A 16,151-nucleotide genomic window follows, 5' to 3' on the forward strand; every position below is an offset into this window, starting at 1 on the left:
TAACATACCTCTTAGGACACCTATATCACATACTGGAATATCTGAGTTCAAGTCCTGGCTCCACTCTTAAGTGGAGTGAAGTAGTTGGCTTCCTGAAGCCCATGTGAGAAATCCGGATTGAGTTCTGGGCTCCTGGCTTCTGTCCGACTCAGCCCTGGGCTTTGCGGGTTTTGATGGGGATGCACCAGTGGATGAAAGCTCTTTCTCTGTCTGTGCAAGTGTATATAAACATGTCCGACAGGAATTCCTGATATTTTAAGATAGATATAGACAGGATATTGAAAAAGTCAGGGTGGTTAGTACCAAGTACTTTACTTAAAGTAGGCTGGAGGGGTGGGTGGGTATTTGACATAGCAGCTGGGACCCTGCTTGGGATGCTTGCATCCCATACTGGAGTGCCTGGTTAGAGCCCTGGCTACTTCCAATTTTAGCTTCCTGCCAAAGCGCACCCTGGGAAACATCAGATGATGGCTGGAGTACTTGGTTTGTTGCCACTCACGTGGGAGACCTGGACTGAATTATGGACTGGTCCAGCACTGGCTGTTTTGGGCATTTGGAGGGTGATTCCACAGACAGAAGATCTCTGTCCCTCTGCCTTTCAAATAAAAATGAAAATAAATAAAAATTAAAAATAAATAAAATGAGAATGGAAAGTGTGAAGGCAGAGATCATGCATGTTTGAGTTCATGGTGAATGATCAGGGACCAGCAGAGCATCTGAAAAATGGTAGCCAATTAACAATTTTTAAAAATAAATAAATGAGAGAAGCAAAAATTTATGGAGTACTCATTATGTGCAGGTGTTACTTTCATGATTACTGAGTAGCATATATAAACAATTTAAATAGACTATAATAAGATGGATGCTATCTGACTTATGATGGCTAGACAAGATTTTTTTGACATTATGAAGGCGTGAAGGTGATATGCATTCAGTAGATACTATACTTTGAAATGCTGAATTTTGACCCTTTCCAGGCCAGTGATGTACATGATACAATACAAGTAGCTCCTAGTCAGTCATACTATCACAGGGTACACAGTCGCTAAGAGAGGCTCAGCAAGGCAGGGGTACTCCATGCAGCATGGTGGTACTCCTGAACTTTCTGTGATAGGAGCCACATCTCCCCCAAGGAATAGGACTGAATAAAGAGGTTCTATCCCGTCACTTTAAAATGAAAAAAAAAAAAAAAACTGTATTTAATAATATGGACAAATAGTTCTTAATATTACTACAATCTAAGATCTCACTTTATGCATAAATAAAATATGGCAGCATGGGTAGTTACGTCTAAGCTGTTTTCCATTAAACTATAGTAACAAGGCAAATGATCTGCCACTTTATCTCTTTGAAATCGCAAGCCAAATGGTGCATCCCATAGTGAAACTTTTGTTAGTTTTTTACAAGAAAAAACATTTTAGAGATGCAACTAATTGTACACCCAGTTCCCCTGTATGACTGTAATTACTGGCCCTCTTTTCTTTATATGCTGTTAAAGTATCTTTGTCCTTTTTTCAACAAATGATCAATAGCTGTATTAACGATTGGAAAGTTACTAGTTCGTTAGGATATCTCCTGGGAAACTAAGCACGTAAAAATTACACGACTGTACTTATACACACTTACCTTTTATGTGTATATTATATTCATTCAAACATTTAATGACCCAGGAAAACATCTTTAGCCGTCCACCCAGGATTTTAAGCTATATTCATGCTGCTTTTATCTTCTATTTGGATCAAAAGATTCTATCATTAATGAAAGTTCTTGCGAGCTCATTCAGTTCTAAAACGTAACCCATCTCCTTCAAAGTTATCTTTTCCTTTCTAGTCACCATCGTCAAAATCCAAAGGATCTCACTACCTCCTCTTCTCCCAAGGGGGGGGGGGAACGACCGTTTCCAGCTCCCCTCCCCACCCGCTGAAACACGCCCGTCCCAGGATAGGAGGCAAAGTGTAACAGGTCGGCAGGCGACCCGGCGCCCAGAAGCGGGACCGACTCGGGCAGCCAGTCACCACCGCCGTGAAGATCCGGGCGATCTGCCAGAAAGAGAACGTCCCCCAATCCCGGGAGCTGACTGGCGCTCAGAAACCGGAGACAGAGCGAGTGACAGGCAGAGAAAGAGCCCCAACCCTGTGGGACCGCCTGAAACACGCAAAGAATGCAACAGAAACGTCAGGAATTCAGGGTGGGCAGCAACCGGCCAGAGCGATCAACCAAGTTCAAACCCAGCTCCGAAGGCAGGCACATGGCTGAGACCCTCGGGCTGGGTAACGGCTCCCGGGATCGGCCTACGAACAGGAAAGTGACAGTCTCTCGTTCAAGGCCCAACTGGCTCCCAAAAGTGGGAGCTGGAGCCCCAGCTTTGCGGTAACCCGCGTCGGGACACTCGGCACGGGTCTGAGGGCGGGCCTGGGGGAGGAGCCGCGCTCCTTCCCCGCCCCCTAGCAGCCGCCTCTCCGCGGCCGGACGGCGTCCTCAGTGCGCCTGCGTAGGGTGAGGCCGCACTCTATTTGGCCATTAAGCGTGCGGCGGCAGCGGCGTTCTATACCCGGCATGCCGTGCGGGAGCGGCGATCCTACGTCGATCCCTTTTCCAACCCTGCCTCCTTTCCCCCCGCCCGCCGCGGCCCCCCCTTCCCCTAAAGTGAGTGAGTGAGACCGGCAGATGGAGGAGGGACTGTAATGGCGGCGGCCGGCAGCTCCCTGCTCTGACCCACGGCAGGCACACAGCAACGACCCCCTCCCCGCCCCTCTCCCGGCGGCCTCCGCCCCGCCGCCAGCGCGGGGCCACCCTCTCCGGCCCTTCCCCCGGCAGTCGGCGTCTCGCCCTGTGCCCCGGCCGGGGCCCCTCACACAATGGACGAGCTTGCCGGAGGCGGTGGTGGAGGCCCGGGGATGGCGGCCCCTCCCCGGCAGCAGCAGGGACCTGGGGCGAACCTGAGCCTCTCGCCGGGAGGGAATGGAGCGGCGGGCGGCGGGGGTCCAACGGCCTCGGAGGGAGCGGGTCCCGCGGCAGGCCCCGAGCTGTCCCGGCCGCAGCAGTACACTATCCCGGGGATCCTGCACTACATCCAGCACGAGTGGGCTCGGTTCGAGATGGAGCGAGCGCACTGGGAGGTGGAGCGGGCCGAACTGCAGGTACCTCGCTGGGGTCGGTGTGCGGGACGGCGGCGGCGGCGGCGGGGATCCCGGCCGGGGGGTGGGGCCGGGGCTCTCCTCCGCCGGCGCCCGCGACTTGGGAGGCCGGGAGGCACCTACCTGTGCGGCTCGGGGGTGCTGGTCCTGGCGTCGGCTCTTCCTAGGTCCCCCTCCCCCTTTCCCGCAGAAGCCCGTTCCCCAACCCTCACTTAGCTACGCGGTACGGGCTCGCTCGGGGCAGCCATTTTGGCTTTTAGTATGGCGTCTGCGGGGGCTCCTCCGGAGGCGGCCTGCCCGGGCCTCCGGGACTTGAGGCCGATCTCCTCTGTGCCGGAGAGTCCGGCGTGGGGCCTCTGGACCCCGAGTTTGCTCTTGTTTGTTCCTCTTGAGGTTGCGACCCCGAGGAGGGGGCCGGGGTGAGCATCTTCCCACCTTTTTCCGGACACCCCCACCCCTTCCCATTTGACTTGGGTGGCCCCTTCCCGCGACTTGGTGGGCACTTGCCCCTTGACAGGCACGCTTCTTCCTCGGACTGCCGCCAAGCACAGTGGCTGGCGGCTGACCTGTGAAGTTTCCGTTTCCCACCGTCTACTCCTCAGTACTTTCTTACCTGGGATGCTGCTTTACTCTCCCTTGGCTTCTCTGTAGTTCTTCCTTACTTAGTGACTCATCAACGCTTTGAACACCGGACTTGACTTTTCAGAGTACCTTTCGCTAGACCTCCCCCTCTCAGCCCCGAGATGACCGCTAGAAAGCCAAACCAAACTAAGCTGCTGGATTTCGGAAACGGCTGAGAAGACTGAACATTTTTACTTGAAGTAAAGCGTACTTCTCTGACATTACTGACTCATGCAGGAGAAGCCGGCTTAAATGTCCTGAGGATCCTTCCTCTTACTGTGACCCTTGGATAGGCCGCGTTATCTAGCTTTTGGAAGATACTGGTAGCTGGGGGCTCCTGTCTTGCCTTTCAAAATTGTTGCACGTTTTTGAAAGGGTTATTTAACTTTTTTGAATAGTTGTGTTTAAGCCCCTTTCTAGGGCAGATTTAGGTCTAGAGGAAAAACATGTATCTAAATAGTGTTGCACCTGTTCTTCAGGCTGTTAATATATTTAGGATGCAAGCGGTGTTGTGCCTCGTCATATATGCCTATGGTGCATATAGTTAGGAAAACAGTGTTGAAGGAAGATTGGATTACATAGAAAGGGTGTCCTCAAACAAATGTGAATCTCTTCAGTTTGATTTTTGAACTAGTGAACCAATGATTCCACTAAGTGGGTGAAGTTAAACGTCTTTAAAAAGTTAAAATATTTACATATTTTGATACTTCATCAAGTTTCAAAAAATTTACAAGTTTACACCTGTTGTGTTTTAGAACTGTGCTGTGCTATACTATAGGGCTTTAAAAATACAACTTTCAAAAAGCTGAGGTCTGTGATTTCTTTTAACTTGGGTGCAGCCTTCTCTAAAATACTGAGATTTGTAGAGTTCTGTTGGTGTATAGCTACACTGTGCTGGGAACTTAATTTTCTGTGTAAGTAGAGTGAAGCTAGTAAAAACAATTATCTTAAAAAATCGCACTGAGGCTTGGACTCAACTAAATTATATGCCACTGGTCCATGATGATTTTTTGACCTTTGTTGTACACAAGCTTTGATTTTAACACTTTGCAAGTTAACAGTTGTACTTGTTACTCATAAGCTTCCTTCATGTTACGTAGCTGAGGAAAAGTTTTACTGGTATGAAGTCTATATTGCCTGCCCTAGCTCTTGTTTTTCCTTCCAGTTCTCTTCTCCTTAGCAGCAACAGAAAAGTCCTTTAAGGAAGATTGCTTTTGCTCCCTGGCTTGAAATCGATCAGCTACTAATACAGTAGTTCTGACAGCTGTTCTAAGTTTTTGCTTGTTTTGAAGAAGTCTGACTGTGTCTCTGGACCCTTCATTTTTTCATTGTTTGACAATGATTCTTTTGGGATAAAATGTTCATGATTGTCTTTGTGTAGGGTGTGTGGTGTTTTTTGTTTTTTGGTTTTTTTGGTGGGTGTGCTATATATTTGGTTAAAATGTATTATTGGCTTAATAGAGTTTCAGGTTTGTGTCTGGAGTATTGGATTTGCTTTCAGTATCTTCAGTAAGTTTGCTTTTAAAATGCGTATTTTAAAATGGATGTGATGAATAAAAAACTTACGGGAGGGTTCTAGTGATGCATCAGTGGACTTTAACTATAAACTTAAAACTTATTTTTAAAAAAGATAGCATAGGGATAAGACAACTTATATGTTGTTGTATAAAGCCCTTGGTGCATCTGCACATATTTTTAAAGTGACTATTATTAAAACTTCAGTAATGAACATGAAGAAGTTAGCATATGAGGGGTCTTTGAAAAGTTCATGGGAAATATATATTATGAAAAACTTATGCATGGATTTCAAAATTTTTCTTGCACCAAAATGAACTTGTCTTTTAATTCCAAAAACTTTTTGAAGTACCATTGTATACTTGATTTTGATGTAAAATTTTAGTATGGAATCATTTTTCCAAGTTTTGAAAAATATATTAAAATGGGACTTTGTAATATGATTCTGTTCAATATATAAAAAAGTGGGGTATGTCTTAAAACTAGTTTATGTCCATGACACTTCCTTACCTTGGACTCTGGTAAAGCATTGATAGCAAGGCTCTAGGAAAGTGGTACTAAACAGGGTTGCCATCAAGAATCACTTGTGCAACTTTTAAAAATGTGCAGTCCTCTGCCTTTTCCTAATGAGATTGTGTTGATTTAGTCTAGGGCTTGAAGAAGTGGACTATTTGTGGGATTTTGGCAACTCATGTTATTTAAAAATTATAATGGCAGATTCATTGGTATTATGACCTTCTGGGTTTTGTTCCTGTTTTACAAATGAGAAGACAAACTTTGGTAGCCTAAATAACTTTTCTAAAGTCTTCCAATTATAAAGTGTTGCAGTTGAGATTCAAACCCAGGTCAGTCTGACTCCAAAGCCCATGATCTTATTATCCAGTCTTGTAACTGCTAGTATATAAACAAAATGCTTGTTTGTCAAGTATAACAATATGATATAGTCCAGGAATTTCTTTTCTTTTTTTTAAAAGATTTATTTATTTGAAAGGCATGGTTAGAGAGAGAGAAATCTTCCACCCACTGCTTCACTCACCAAATGGCTTCAATGGCCAGGGCTGGGCCAGACCCAAATCATAAACTAGGAATTTCTTCTGGGTCACGTGGATGCAGGAACTCAAGGACTTGGGCCTTCTGCTGCTGCTTTTCCCAGGCCCATTGTCAGGGAGATGTATCAGAAGTGGAGCAGCTAGCACTTGAACTGGTGCCCATGTGGGATGCCAGGTGGTAGCTTTACCTGCTGTACCACAACACTGGCCCCTCAGGACTTCCTTTCTTTTCTCTGTCTTTTTTTTTTTTTTTAAGAGTTATTTATTTATTTATTTGAAAGAGTTACACACAAAGAGGAGAGGCAAAGAGAGAGAGGTTCGATCCACTGGTTCAGTTCCAGTTAACCGAAACAGCCAGAGCTGTGCCAATCTGAAGCCAGGAGTCAGGAGCTTCCTCCAAGTCTCCCTACACGGGTGCAGGGGCCCAAGCACCTAGGCCATCTTTCTTTCCCAGGCCATAGCAGAGAGCTGGATCGGAAGTGGAGCAGCCAGTACTCTGAACTGGCTACCATATGGGTTGCCGGCACTGCAAGTGGCGGCTTTACCCACTGCGCCACAGCGCCAGCCCCACCCCGGACTTTATTTTCTAAAACTACTGATTATAGAGCAAATGTAAACATTTTAATTAGGTTTTTATTTGCTCAGTCTGACATACAAATTGATTATGCCTGAAGATTCTTTAATAGATATTTTGCTTAGGTATAGCTTGAGTTTTTCATTTTAGAAGGGAAAATTAACTGTTGCCCTGTTCTCTTTGTATTGTCTGGGTTTTTAAAGGCTGGTCTAGAATAATAATTTCTAAGTCCTGATGCTTTTTTTCATGAAAAGATTTTTATGACTCTACCATGAAATTATTAAAAGGAAAAGTATAGTGATTTTTTTCATAAAGATGCTCTTTTTTATTTTTTGTCTTGTCACAGTATGTGATATTTCAGCACATGTATACAGAGTGTAATGATCAGATCAGGATAACTCACATTATCTGTCAGACATTTTTCAGTGTACTAAAGCTTCAAAATTCTCTCTACTAGCTATTTTAAAATATTGTCAAGTATAGTTGGCCTACTGTGCTGTAGAATGTTGAAAAGTTACTCATCCTGTTCAGCTGCACCTCTGTACCCATTAACCGTCCTCTCTCCATCCCCTCTCTGCACCTTTCTCAAGTTCCTGGTGACCATTATTCTATTCTCTACTTCCATGACCTCAACTTTTTAAGCTTCCTTGTATAAGTGACAGTATGGTATTTGTCTTTTTTGTGCCTGACTTATTTCACCTCACATAATGGCCACCATTTCTGTCTATGTTGTTGCAAATGGCCGCAATTCTTTTTCAAGACTGAATAATATTCCATTGTGTATTTTCTTTATTCATTCATCTGTAGATGGATACCTGGGATTGCAGATCTTGGCCATTGTGAATAGTACTGCAATGAACATTCTAGTGCAGTTATTTCTTTGACACACTGATTTCATTTCTTTCAGATAGAAAGCAGTAGTGGAGGCCGGCGCTGCAGCTCACTTGGCTAATCCTCCGCCTGCGGCGCTGGCACCCCGGGTTCTAGTCCCGGCTGGGGCGCTGGATTCTGTCCCGGTTGCTCCTCTTCCAGGACAGCTCTCTGCTGTGGCCCGGGAGTGCAGTGGAGGATGGCCCAGGTTCTTGGGCCCTGCACCCGCATGGGAGACCAGGAGAAGCACCTGGCTCCTGGCTTTGTATCAGCGCGGTGCACCAGCCGCAGCACGCTGGCCGCAGTGGCCATTGAGGGGTGAACCAACGGCAAAGGAAGACCTTTCTCTCTGTCTCTCTCTCTCTCTGTCCACTCTGCCTGTCAAAAAACAAACAAACCCATAGTGGATCATATGCTGGATTATATAATGTTTTTATTTCTAATTCTTTGCATAATCTCCATACTGTTTTCCATAATGGCTGAAGTAGTTTACATTCACAGATGCTGTATTTAATCTGGGATTTTTATCTTTAATACATTTTTGCTGCTGAGCAGTTTCCTCTTTCTCGTGACAGTGATTATTAATTGAGAAAAAACATTTTTTTGTTGTTGGAATGAAGAGTCTGCAACCATAGGTAAGCCCCTCTCTTCTCCCTCCCTTCTCCCTCCCTTTCTGTTTGTATTCATCAAAGGGAGGGGAGGTATTTTCCATCCCCTCATTCACTCTCCCAAAAGGCAGCCTGGTCTGGGCCAGGCTGAAACTGGGAATCAAGAACTCTTTCTGGGTCTTCCAGATGGGTAGCAGGGGCCCAAGTACTTGGACGATCTTCTACTGCCATCTAAGGTGAATTAACAGGAACCTGGATTGGAAGCAGAATGGGTCGAATTCAAACCAGGCACTCCAATGTAGGATATTGCATCGCAAGCCGAGGCTTGACTATGCCACAGTGCTGGCCCTGCTTTCTTAAAAAAAAAAGTTAAGGATTTATTATTCACTTAAAAGAGTGACAAAGAGGTCTTCATTCTGCTGGTTCATTGTTCAAATGTTTGCAACAGCTGGGACTGCACCAGGCTAAGCCAGGAGCCTAGAACTTTCCCCAGGTCTCCCACATGGGTAGCAGGGACCCAAGAACGTCAGTCGTCCTCCACTGCTTTTCCAGACACATTAGTAGGAAGCTGATTTGGAAGTGGAGTAGCTGGGACTCCAACTGGCACTCTGATGTGGGAAGTTCTTTTAATTCTGAGAAAGCCCCTAACAGTTTACTTTTAGATTTCAAGTAGGGGGAATACCTAACCATAACAAAGAACATTCCAGTTGGGAGTAAATGGCATTAGCAGAAGTTCTAAAGCAGAAAAGAGTTCTGTTGAAAGTGTGTGAAATGGACTACAGTGATTCCAAGGGCTGTGTAATACAGATAACATCACTATCCTAAAATAGATTTTATTTCAGTGATTCTTAATTTGTGGGGATAATAGTGCCCTTGCATATGTGGTGAAAACTGTGGGGGCTCTTTAGTTTAAAAAAGGATGAGAACATTTTGCCTAGAATGTCCATGAAGCCTAGAATGTCCACTGACTTAAGAAATGACTCAGATTTAATCTGTGTTTTCATTTTTCCATTAATACTGTCTCAATTTAGTGTACTTCTCCTGCCTAAGTTCTTCTGAGTTTCCTTCTATTCACTCCCCCTGGCTTAATTTTTTTTTTTTTTTTTTAATTTGAGAGTACCCTCCCATTTCCTGGTTCACTCCCCACATACCTGCAGTGGACACCTGCAGGAACTGTCTGGGTTTCCATCTTGGGTGGCAGGAACCCAATCACTTAAGCCATCACCACTGCCTTCCAAGGTCTCCATTAGCAGGAAGATGGAGTCAAGCAAAGCTAGGCATTCCAGTATGGGATGTAGGTTCTTCAGCCAGCATCTCAACTGCTAGACCAAATGCCCACCTCACTGCCCCTTTCTTAAGCAGTTTGATTGTGTTATGTATAAGCTGGCTTTAATTTTTTTATGAAGGAGAATTTCAAAATACACAAAAATAATAATATATATCAACCTTCCACAAACCTGTCACTCATTTTAAATAACAACAACTCTTGACCAGTCTGGTTTCACTTTTGTTTCTGTTCATTCCTCCCTATGCCAACTTTTTTTTTTTTTTTTTTTAATTGACAGAGTGGACAGTGAGAGAGACAGAGAGAAAGGTGTTCCTTTTGCCGTTGATTCACCCTCCAAAGGCTGCAGCGGCCGGCGTGCTGTTGCTGGCACACTGCGCTGATCCGAAGGCAGGAGCCAGGTGCTTCTCCTGGTCTCCCATGCGGGTGCAGGGCCCAAGAACCTGGGCCATTCTCCACTGCACTCCCTGGCCACAGCAGAGAGCTGGCCTGGAAGAGGGGCAACTGGGACAGAATCCGGCGCCCTGACCGGGACTAGAACTCGGTGTGCCGGCGCCGCTAGGCGGAGGATTAGCCTATTGAGCCGCAGTGTTGGCCCCAACATATTTTGATGTAAATCCCCATCATATGATTTCATCCATGAGTATTTGAATAGATATCTAAAAGATAAGGACTTTAAAAGATAACTGTAATAATGGTATTATATACTGAATTGTGAAGACAAATTAGCAATCTGTTAATCTTACTACCAAGTATCCTGTGTTCAGTTTCAGATTTCTCAGTTATTTTTTAATCAGAATGCAAATAGCTCATTGTGTTTGAAACCCTCTCCATCTTTTCTTCCCCTTGACATTTCTTGTTGAAGAAACCAGATCATTACTCCTATAAAGGTTTTCAGAATCTAGGTTTTACTGAGTGTTGCTTTGTTGTCCTGTTTGTTTTCTTTAATACTTGTTTTGTTTAGGAGTTCAGTCAGAATTAGTTTCTGTTTTCTTGTCCGTTTAGAGGAAGGGTTGTGGAGGTTACGATTACATTGTAGGTGGTGATGAGGTCTTCTGTTGATGGTACACAGCAGTTGGCGTTTTTATGATGTTAGTACCTGTTGATGTTAGTGTATAGAACATTAATTCATTGAAACCATCCTTAGTTTTAAAAAAAAATCTTACTGAGGGAAGCGCCTTGTTAAGTTCCCACTTGTAACATCCACATCCTATATAGGAGGGCCTGGTTTAAATCTTGGCTGAGCTTCTTCTGATCCAATATCCTGCTAATGCTTCCTGGGAGGCAGGCAGCAGATGGTAGCCCAAGGTCTGGGCTCCTGACTGTGGCCTGGCCTGTCCCTGGCTACTGGGGGCATTTGAGGAGTGAACCAGCAAATGGAAGATCTCTTTTTCTGTTCTATTAAATACTCTTTCAAGGAGGTAAAAAATATTTTTAAAAAGTGTTGTTGATAGGGGCCAGCCTTGGCATAGTAGGTGAAGCTGCTGCCTGCTGTGCCAGTATCCATATGAGTGCCAGTTTGTGTCCCAGTTGCTCCACTTCTGTTCCATCTCCCTGCTAATGGCCTGAGAAGGCAGCAGAGCATGGCCCAAGTACTTGGGCCTCTGCTGTCCACGTGAGAGACTTAGATGAAGCTCCTGGTTTTAGCCTGGCCCAGCTTTGTTCATTGCAGCCATTTGGAGACTTGGTTGGTGAGCCAGTGTCTGTCTCTCTCCCTCTCAGCCTCTCCCTCTTTCCCCCACTTCTTCTCTTTCTGTAACTCTTTCAAATAAATAAGTAAATAATATAATATAAAATTCAGCCTTAAGATACACACATTGCTGTGGTTTTTGGTGTATTTACTGTGTTATTAAATCATCACTTCTAATTTCAAAACATTTTCCTCTTCCCCAAAGGAATCCTGTATGTATCGGTAGTTCCAATTCTCCTCATCCTTGGAGGCAACTAATCTACTTTGTATGTCTCCCTCCCCTTTTAAAAAATATTTTCCTATTCTGGACCTACCCACCTTTCTTTTTCTTCTTCTTTTTTTTTCTTTTTTCTTCCCTCCTCTCCCCTCCCCTCCACTCCCCTCCCCTTTTCAGATTTATTTATTTATTTGAGAGAGAGAGAGAGAGAGAGAGAGAATGAATGTCTCCCATTTACTGGTTACTCCCCAAATAGTCACACAACAGCCAGAGCTGGGCAGATCCAAAGCCAGGAGCTTCTTATTCTCCCACATGGGTGCAGGGGCCCAAGCACTTGGGTCATCTTCCACTGCTATCCCAGGCATGGTACCAGGGAGCTGGATATAAAGTAGACTTGAACTGGCATCCATATGGGATGCGGGATGTGGGAAGTGGCTTTTTCCACTGCACCACAGTGCCATCACCTCTGAACACTTCTTGTAGATGGAATAATGAAATATGTGACTTTTTCATGACTTTTTTTTTCACTCAAGGTTCATCTATGTTGTAGCGTATAACAGTACATTATTTCTGTTTTATGGCTGTACCAACATGTATTTGTCCAGTCACTTTACGGCATCTTGGTTGCTTCCAAGTTTTGGCACTTTTGTATAAAGTGTGTTAGTCAGCTTTTTATTTTTAACTAAAATACCCGAAAGGAAGGTTTGTAAGAAAGAAGATGGTTTACTTTGGCTTAAAGTTTAGAGGTTCACTCTCATTGATTCAGGCATCTGGTGGGGCTGGAGGTGAAGGTAGGATCACATGGTGAGCCAGAAAGCAGAGGGAGACAGGAAGCATACTCAAGTTTCGTTTGATCAGCTCTCTTAAAAACTGCCTTCCAAGGGCAAGCCCCCAGTAACCCAAAGCCCTCACTTTAGGCTCACTTCCCAGACACCATAATCAGGTCAAGTCTCCACTCTTCATTTGTCATCCATCAACATTAATTTGTTAACAAAAGACTTTGAGTTTAATTATCTCCAGGAGTTTGAGGAGCTGAGCCTTAGTCAAATAACAGTGGCTATAAAACGTTCATTTACAGGTTTTTATATGATTGTAAGTTTTCAAGTAATTTATTTAATCACTGGATCATATTTAAGAGTATGCTCTGTTTTGTAAAAAACTGCCAATCTTCTGTACTAGCTGTACCATTTTGCCTTCCTACCAGCAGTGAATGAGGGTTCCTGTCAGTCCATATCCAGTGATTGGAATTGTTAGATTTTAGCTATTCTGATAGGTATGTAGTAGTAGCTCATAGTTTTTACTTTATTTGAGAGGCAGGCTCGCTCGCTCACTTGCACTCACTCTCTCTGTTCGGTCATCCTCCAAAATGTCTGTAATGCCAGGAGCCAGTAACTCAATGCAGGCCTCGATCATGGGTGGCAGGAACCCAATTACTTGAACCATCACAGTTGCCTGTCCCTTGCCCCTCCTTCAATATTAGGAAGCTGGAATCAGGAGTCAAGATGAAAATCAAATCCAGACACCTCGCCCCTCTTTGTTTTAATTTATGTTTCCGTAATGGAATACATGTTGAGCATCTCTTCATTTCCCTACTTATTGCTTTGGTGAAATACGTTTTAACATCTTTTGCTTGTTTTTAAATTGTATCCTATATCTCCTTCCTTCTGACATTTACTTTGTTTTTGATGTTGGGCATTATTTCCAGTTAAGTGTTAAGTGTATGACACCTAGCACTGATGTATTATTACTTCTTATTTTTTTTAAAAGATTTTATTTATTTATTTGAGAGGTAGAGTTATAGACAGTGAGATGGAGAGACAGAGAAAGATCTTCCATCTGCTGGTTCACTCCCCAAATGGCTCCAATGGCCAGGACTGAGCCAATCCAAAGCCAGGAGCCAGAAGCTTCTTCCGGGTCTCCCACATGGGTACAGAGACCCAAGTGCTTAGGCCATCTGCTACACCTTTTTCAGGACTGGTACCGACACCCATATGGGATGCTGTAGCCGCTGTAGACAGAGGATTAACCTACCTGCCACAGTGCCAGCCCAATGTTATTACTTCTAATGCTTATTATATCTTACTTTAAAAAGTTCTTTAATGGCTTAATCCAAGGAATGACTGGTTGTAATATCACCTTCCTTGTCTTTGGCTCTCCTTCTAGTGAAGCTACCAAAGTCAATGATTAAATATACTTAGGAGTATTTGTGCTGGTTCTAATTATAAGAATGCAAAATATAGGGACTTCCAAATCTAGTCAGTTATCATAATTACCTGAGATACTTAAAAGAAAAATACAGATTCTATGTCTTGTCATTGTGCTTCCAGCAAAGATGGAGTTTTTTATTTTTTTAAGATTTATATATTTGAAAGTCAGAGTTACACAGAGAAGGAGAGGCAAAGGCAGAGAGAGAGAGAGGTCTTCCATCCACTGGTTCAATCTTCAGTTGGCCGCAACGGCCAGAGCTATGCTGATCCGAAGCCAGGAGCCAGGTACTTCTGGGTCTCCCACGCGGGTGCAGGGGCCCAAGGACTTGAGCCATCTTCCACTGTTTTCCCAGGCCACAGCAGAGAGCTGGATTGGAAGTGGAGCAGCCGGGTCTCGAACTGGCATCCATATGGGATGCGGGCACTGCAGGCGGCAGCTTTACCCGCTCTGCCACAGCTTTGGCCCTGGAATCTGTTTTTAAAATGCTTAAGTGTAATTATGATTCTCAGCCAGGTTTGGTTAATAAGCTGCATCAGAGCTTTTAATGATTTAGTATCATTCATGTTTTCAGCCTTTTTCTCTTCAAACGCCTTACTCCATCTTGATATTTTTTACATTTTTATTAATTTTTCTTTTATAATTGAAAGAGAGATGGAAGATCTCCTTTGGTTCGCTTCCTAGATGTCCACAGTAGCCAGAGTTGGATCACACCAAAGGAAGGACCCCAGAATTCCGGGTCTTCTTCCTTGTATGTGGTAAGGATCCAAGTACTTGAACATGCACCTGCTGCCCCCCATGGTGCACACTGGCAGAAATCTGGAATGGAAAGCAGAGCCACGACCTGAACACGGGCTCTCTTACATGGGATGTAGTTCTTTTTTTTTAAGATTTATTTATTTATTTGAGAGGCAGAAGAGAGAGGTCTTCCATCCATTGGCTCACTCCCCAGATGGCTGGAGCGGCACCCATCAGAAACCAGGAACTTCTGGGTTTCCCAAGTGAGTACAGGGGTCCAAGGACTTGGGCCATCTTCTACTGCTTTCCCAGGCCATAGCAGAGATTTCAATCAGAAGTGGAGCAGCTGGAATGCGAACCAGTGCCCATATGGGATGCCAGCACTAGTACATTGAAGCCAGTTGTTAACAGGAACTTAATGGTTTTGAGTATCAGGACTTTCTGCTGGATTTAAAGACTTGAGTGAAAGCATTCATTATGTGTCCAATATAAAGAACTATAGAAACTCTTGTTGTGCACCTACCTTATGTCATAGGTAACTTACTTCCACCTTAGGGGGAAACATGGACAAGAGGTTAAATAATTGCCTCAACATTAAAAAGTTACCAGATAATAAAGCCAGGAGCTGCTTAGTTGCTTTCAACCATTATATAATGATTTCTCAAGGTATTACTAGTATATTTTTTGAATGGGACCACTTCAGTGGTAAAGAATTATAAACAAATGATTGATAAATAGGATTGGGTGATAAAATTTAAAAGACCAGAACTGGGGCCCATATTGTGGCATAGCAGGTAGAGCTGCCACCAGCAATGCCAGTATCCCATGTGGGCACCAGTTCGAGTTCAGGCTGCTCTACTTCCGATTTAGCTCCCTGCTGGAGTGCCTGGGATAGCAGTGGAAGATGGTCCAAGTTCTTGGGCACCTGCACCCACGTCAGAGACCTGGAGGAGGCTCCTGGCTTCGATCTGGCCTAGTCTTAGTTGTTGCAGCCATTTGGGGGAATGAACCAGTGGATGGAAGAATCTCTCTTTCTCCCCCTCTCCCTTTTTCCCACACCATGTCTCTGTAACTGCCTTTCTTTGACAGAGTTACAGACAGTGAAAGAGAGCAGAGAAAGGTCTTCCTTCCATTGGTTCATTCCCCTAATGGCCGCCATGGTTGGTGCTGCGCCCATCCGAAGCCAGGAGCCAGGTGCTTCTTCCTGGTCTCCCATGCGGGTGCAGGGCCCCAAAGCACTTGGACCATCCTCCACTGCCCTCCCAGGCCACAGCAGAGAGCTGAATTGGAAGAGGAGCAACTGGGACTAGAACCCAGCGCCCATATGGGATGTCGGTGTTGCAGGCAGAGGATTAACCAAGTGAGCCATGGCGCTGGCCCCTGTAACTGCCTTTCAAATAAATACATATTAATAAAAAAAGGACCAGAACTGAAGCAATTATAAATTTGTAGCAAAATTTTGGACCTTCTTTAGATAGACTTTTTAAAAAAATTTCTAAGATTTATATTTATTTTCCTCTTTTCTAGTCACAGCATATTTTGTATTTCACTTTGGTTTTTCATTTAATGTATCATGGAGACTATTTCAAGCTTGCTAATAGCATCCTTACTTTTCTCAAACAGTTGCATGGTATTTTGTTAA

The 16,151-nt window shown here is 44.3% G+C and overlaps 2 protein-coding genes across 12 annotated transcripts in view; one reads left to right on the forward strand and one right to left on the reverse strand.

Moving 5' to 3' along the window:
- Nucleotides 1–4,049, reverse strand: part of AP4S1 (adaptor related protein complex 4 subunit sigma 1) — a 51,537-nt gene extending 47,488 nt beyond the window's left edge. For 2 of the 8 annotated variants that reach the window (XM_002718125.6, XM_008269470.5), the window contains exon 1: nucleotides 3,261–3,421. The gene's annotated coding sequence lies outside the window, so the exon portion shown is untranslated. Of the gene's footprint in view, nucleotides 1–8; nucleotides 248–1,626; nucleotides 2,334–3,260; nucleotides 3,664–3,750 lie in introns of those variants that run through there. The other 6 variants (XM_070053806.2, XM_089309834.1, XM_070053801.2 and 3 more) reach the window with 6 other exon arrangements.
- The window catches only part of STRN3 (striatin 3), a 106,663-nt gene continuing 92,983 nt past the window's right edge, over nucleotides 2,472–16,151 (forward strand). For all 4 annotated transcript variants that reach the window (XR_016217908.1, XR_016217909.1, XM_008269473.5 and 1 more), the window contains exon 1: nucleotides 2,472–3,140. Coding sequence is in view for 2 of the 4 variants with exons in the window: in XM_008269473.5 (XP_008267695.3) it covers nucleotides 2,859–3,140 (282 nt within the window). In the remaining 2 variants the exon portion in view is untranslated. The remainder of the gene's footprint in view (nucleotides 3,141–16,151) is intronic.

This window comes from Oryctolagus cuniculus, chromosome 12 (genome assembly GCF_051225735.1).
Source record: "Oryctolagus cuniculus isolate XC-2025 breed Fujian yellow rabbit chromosome 12, ASM5122573v1, whole genome shotgun sequence".
NCBI classification, from domain to species: Eukaryota; Metazoa; Chordata; class Mammalia; order Lagomorpha; family Leporidae; genus Oryctolagus; species Oryctolagus cuniculus.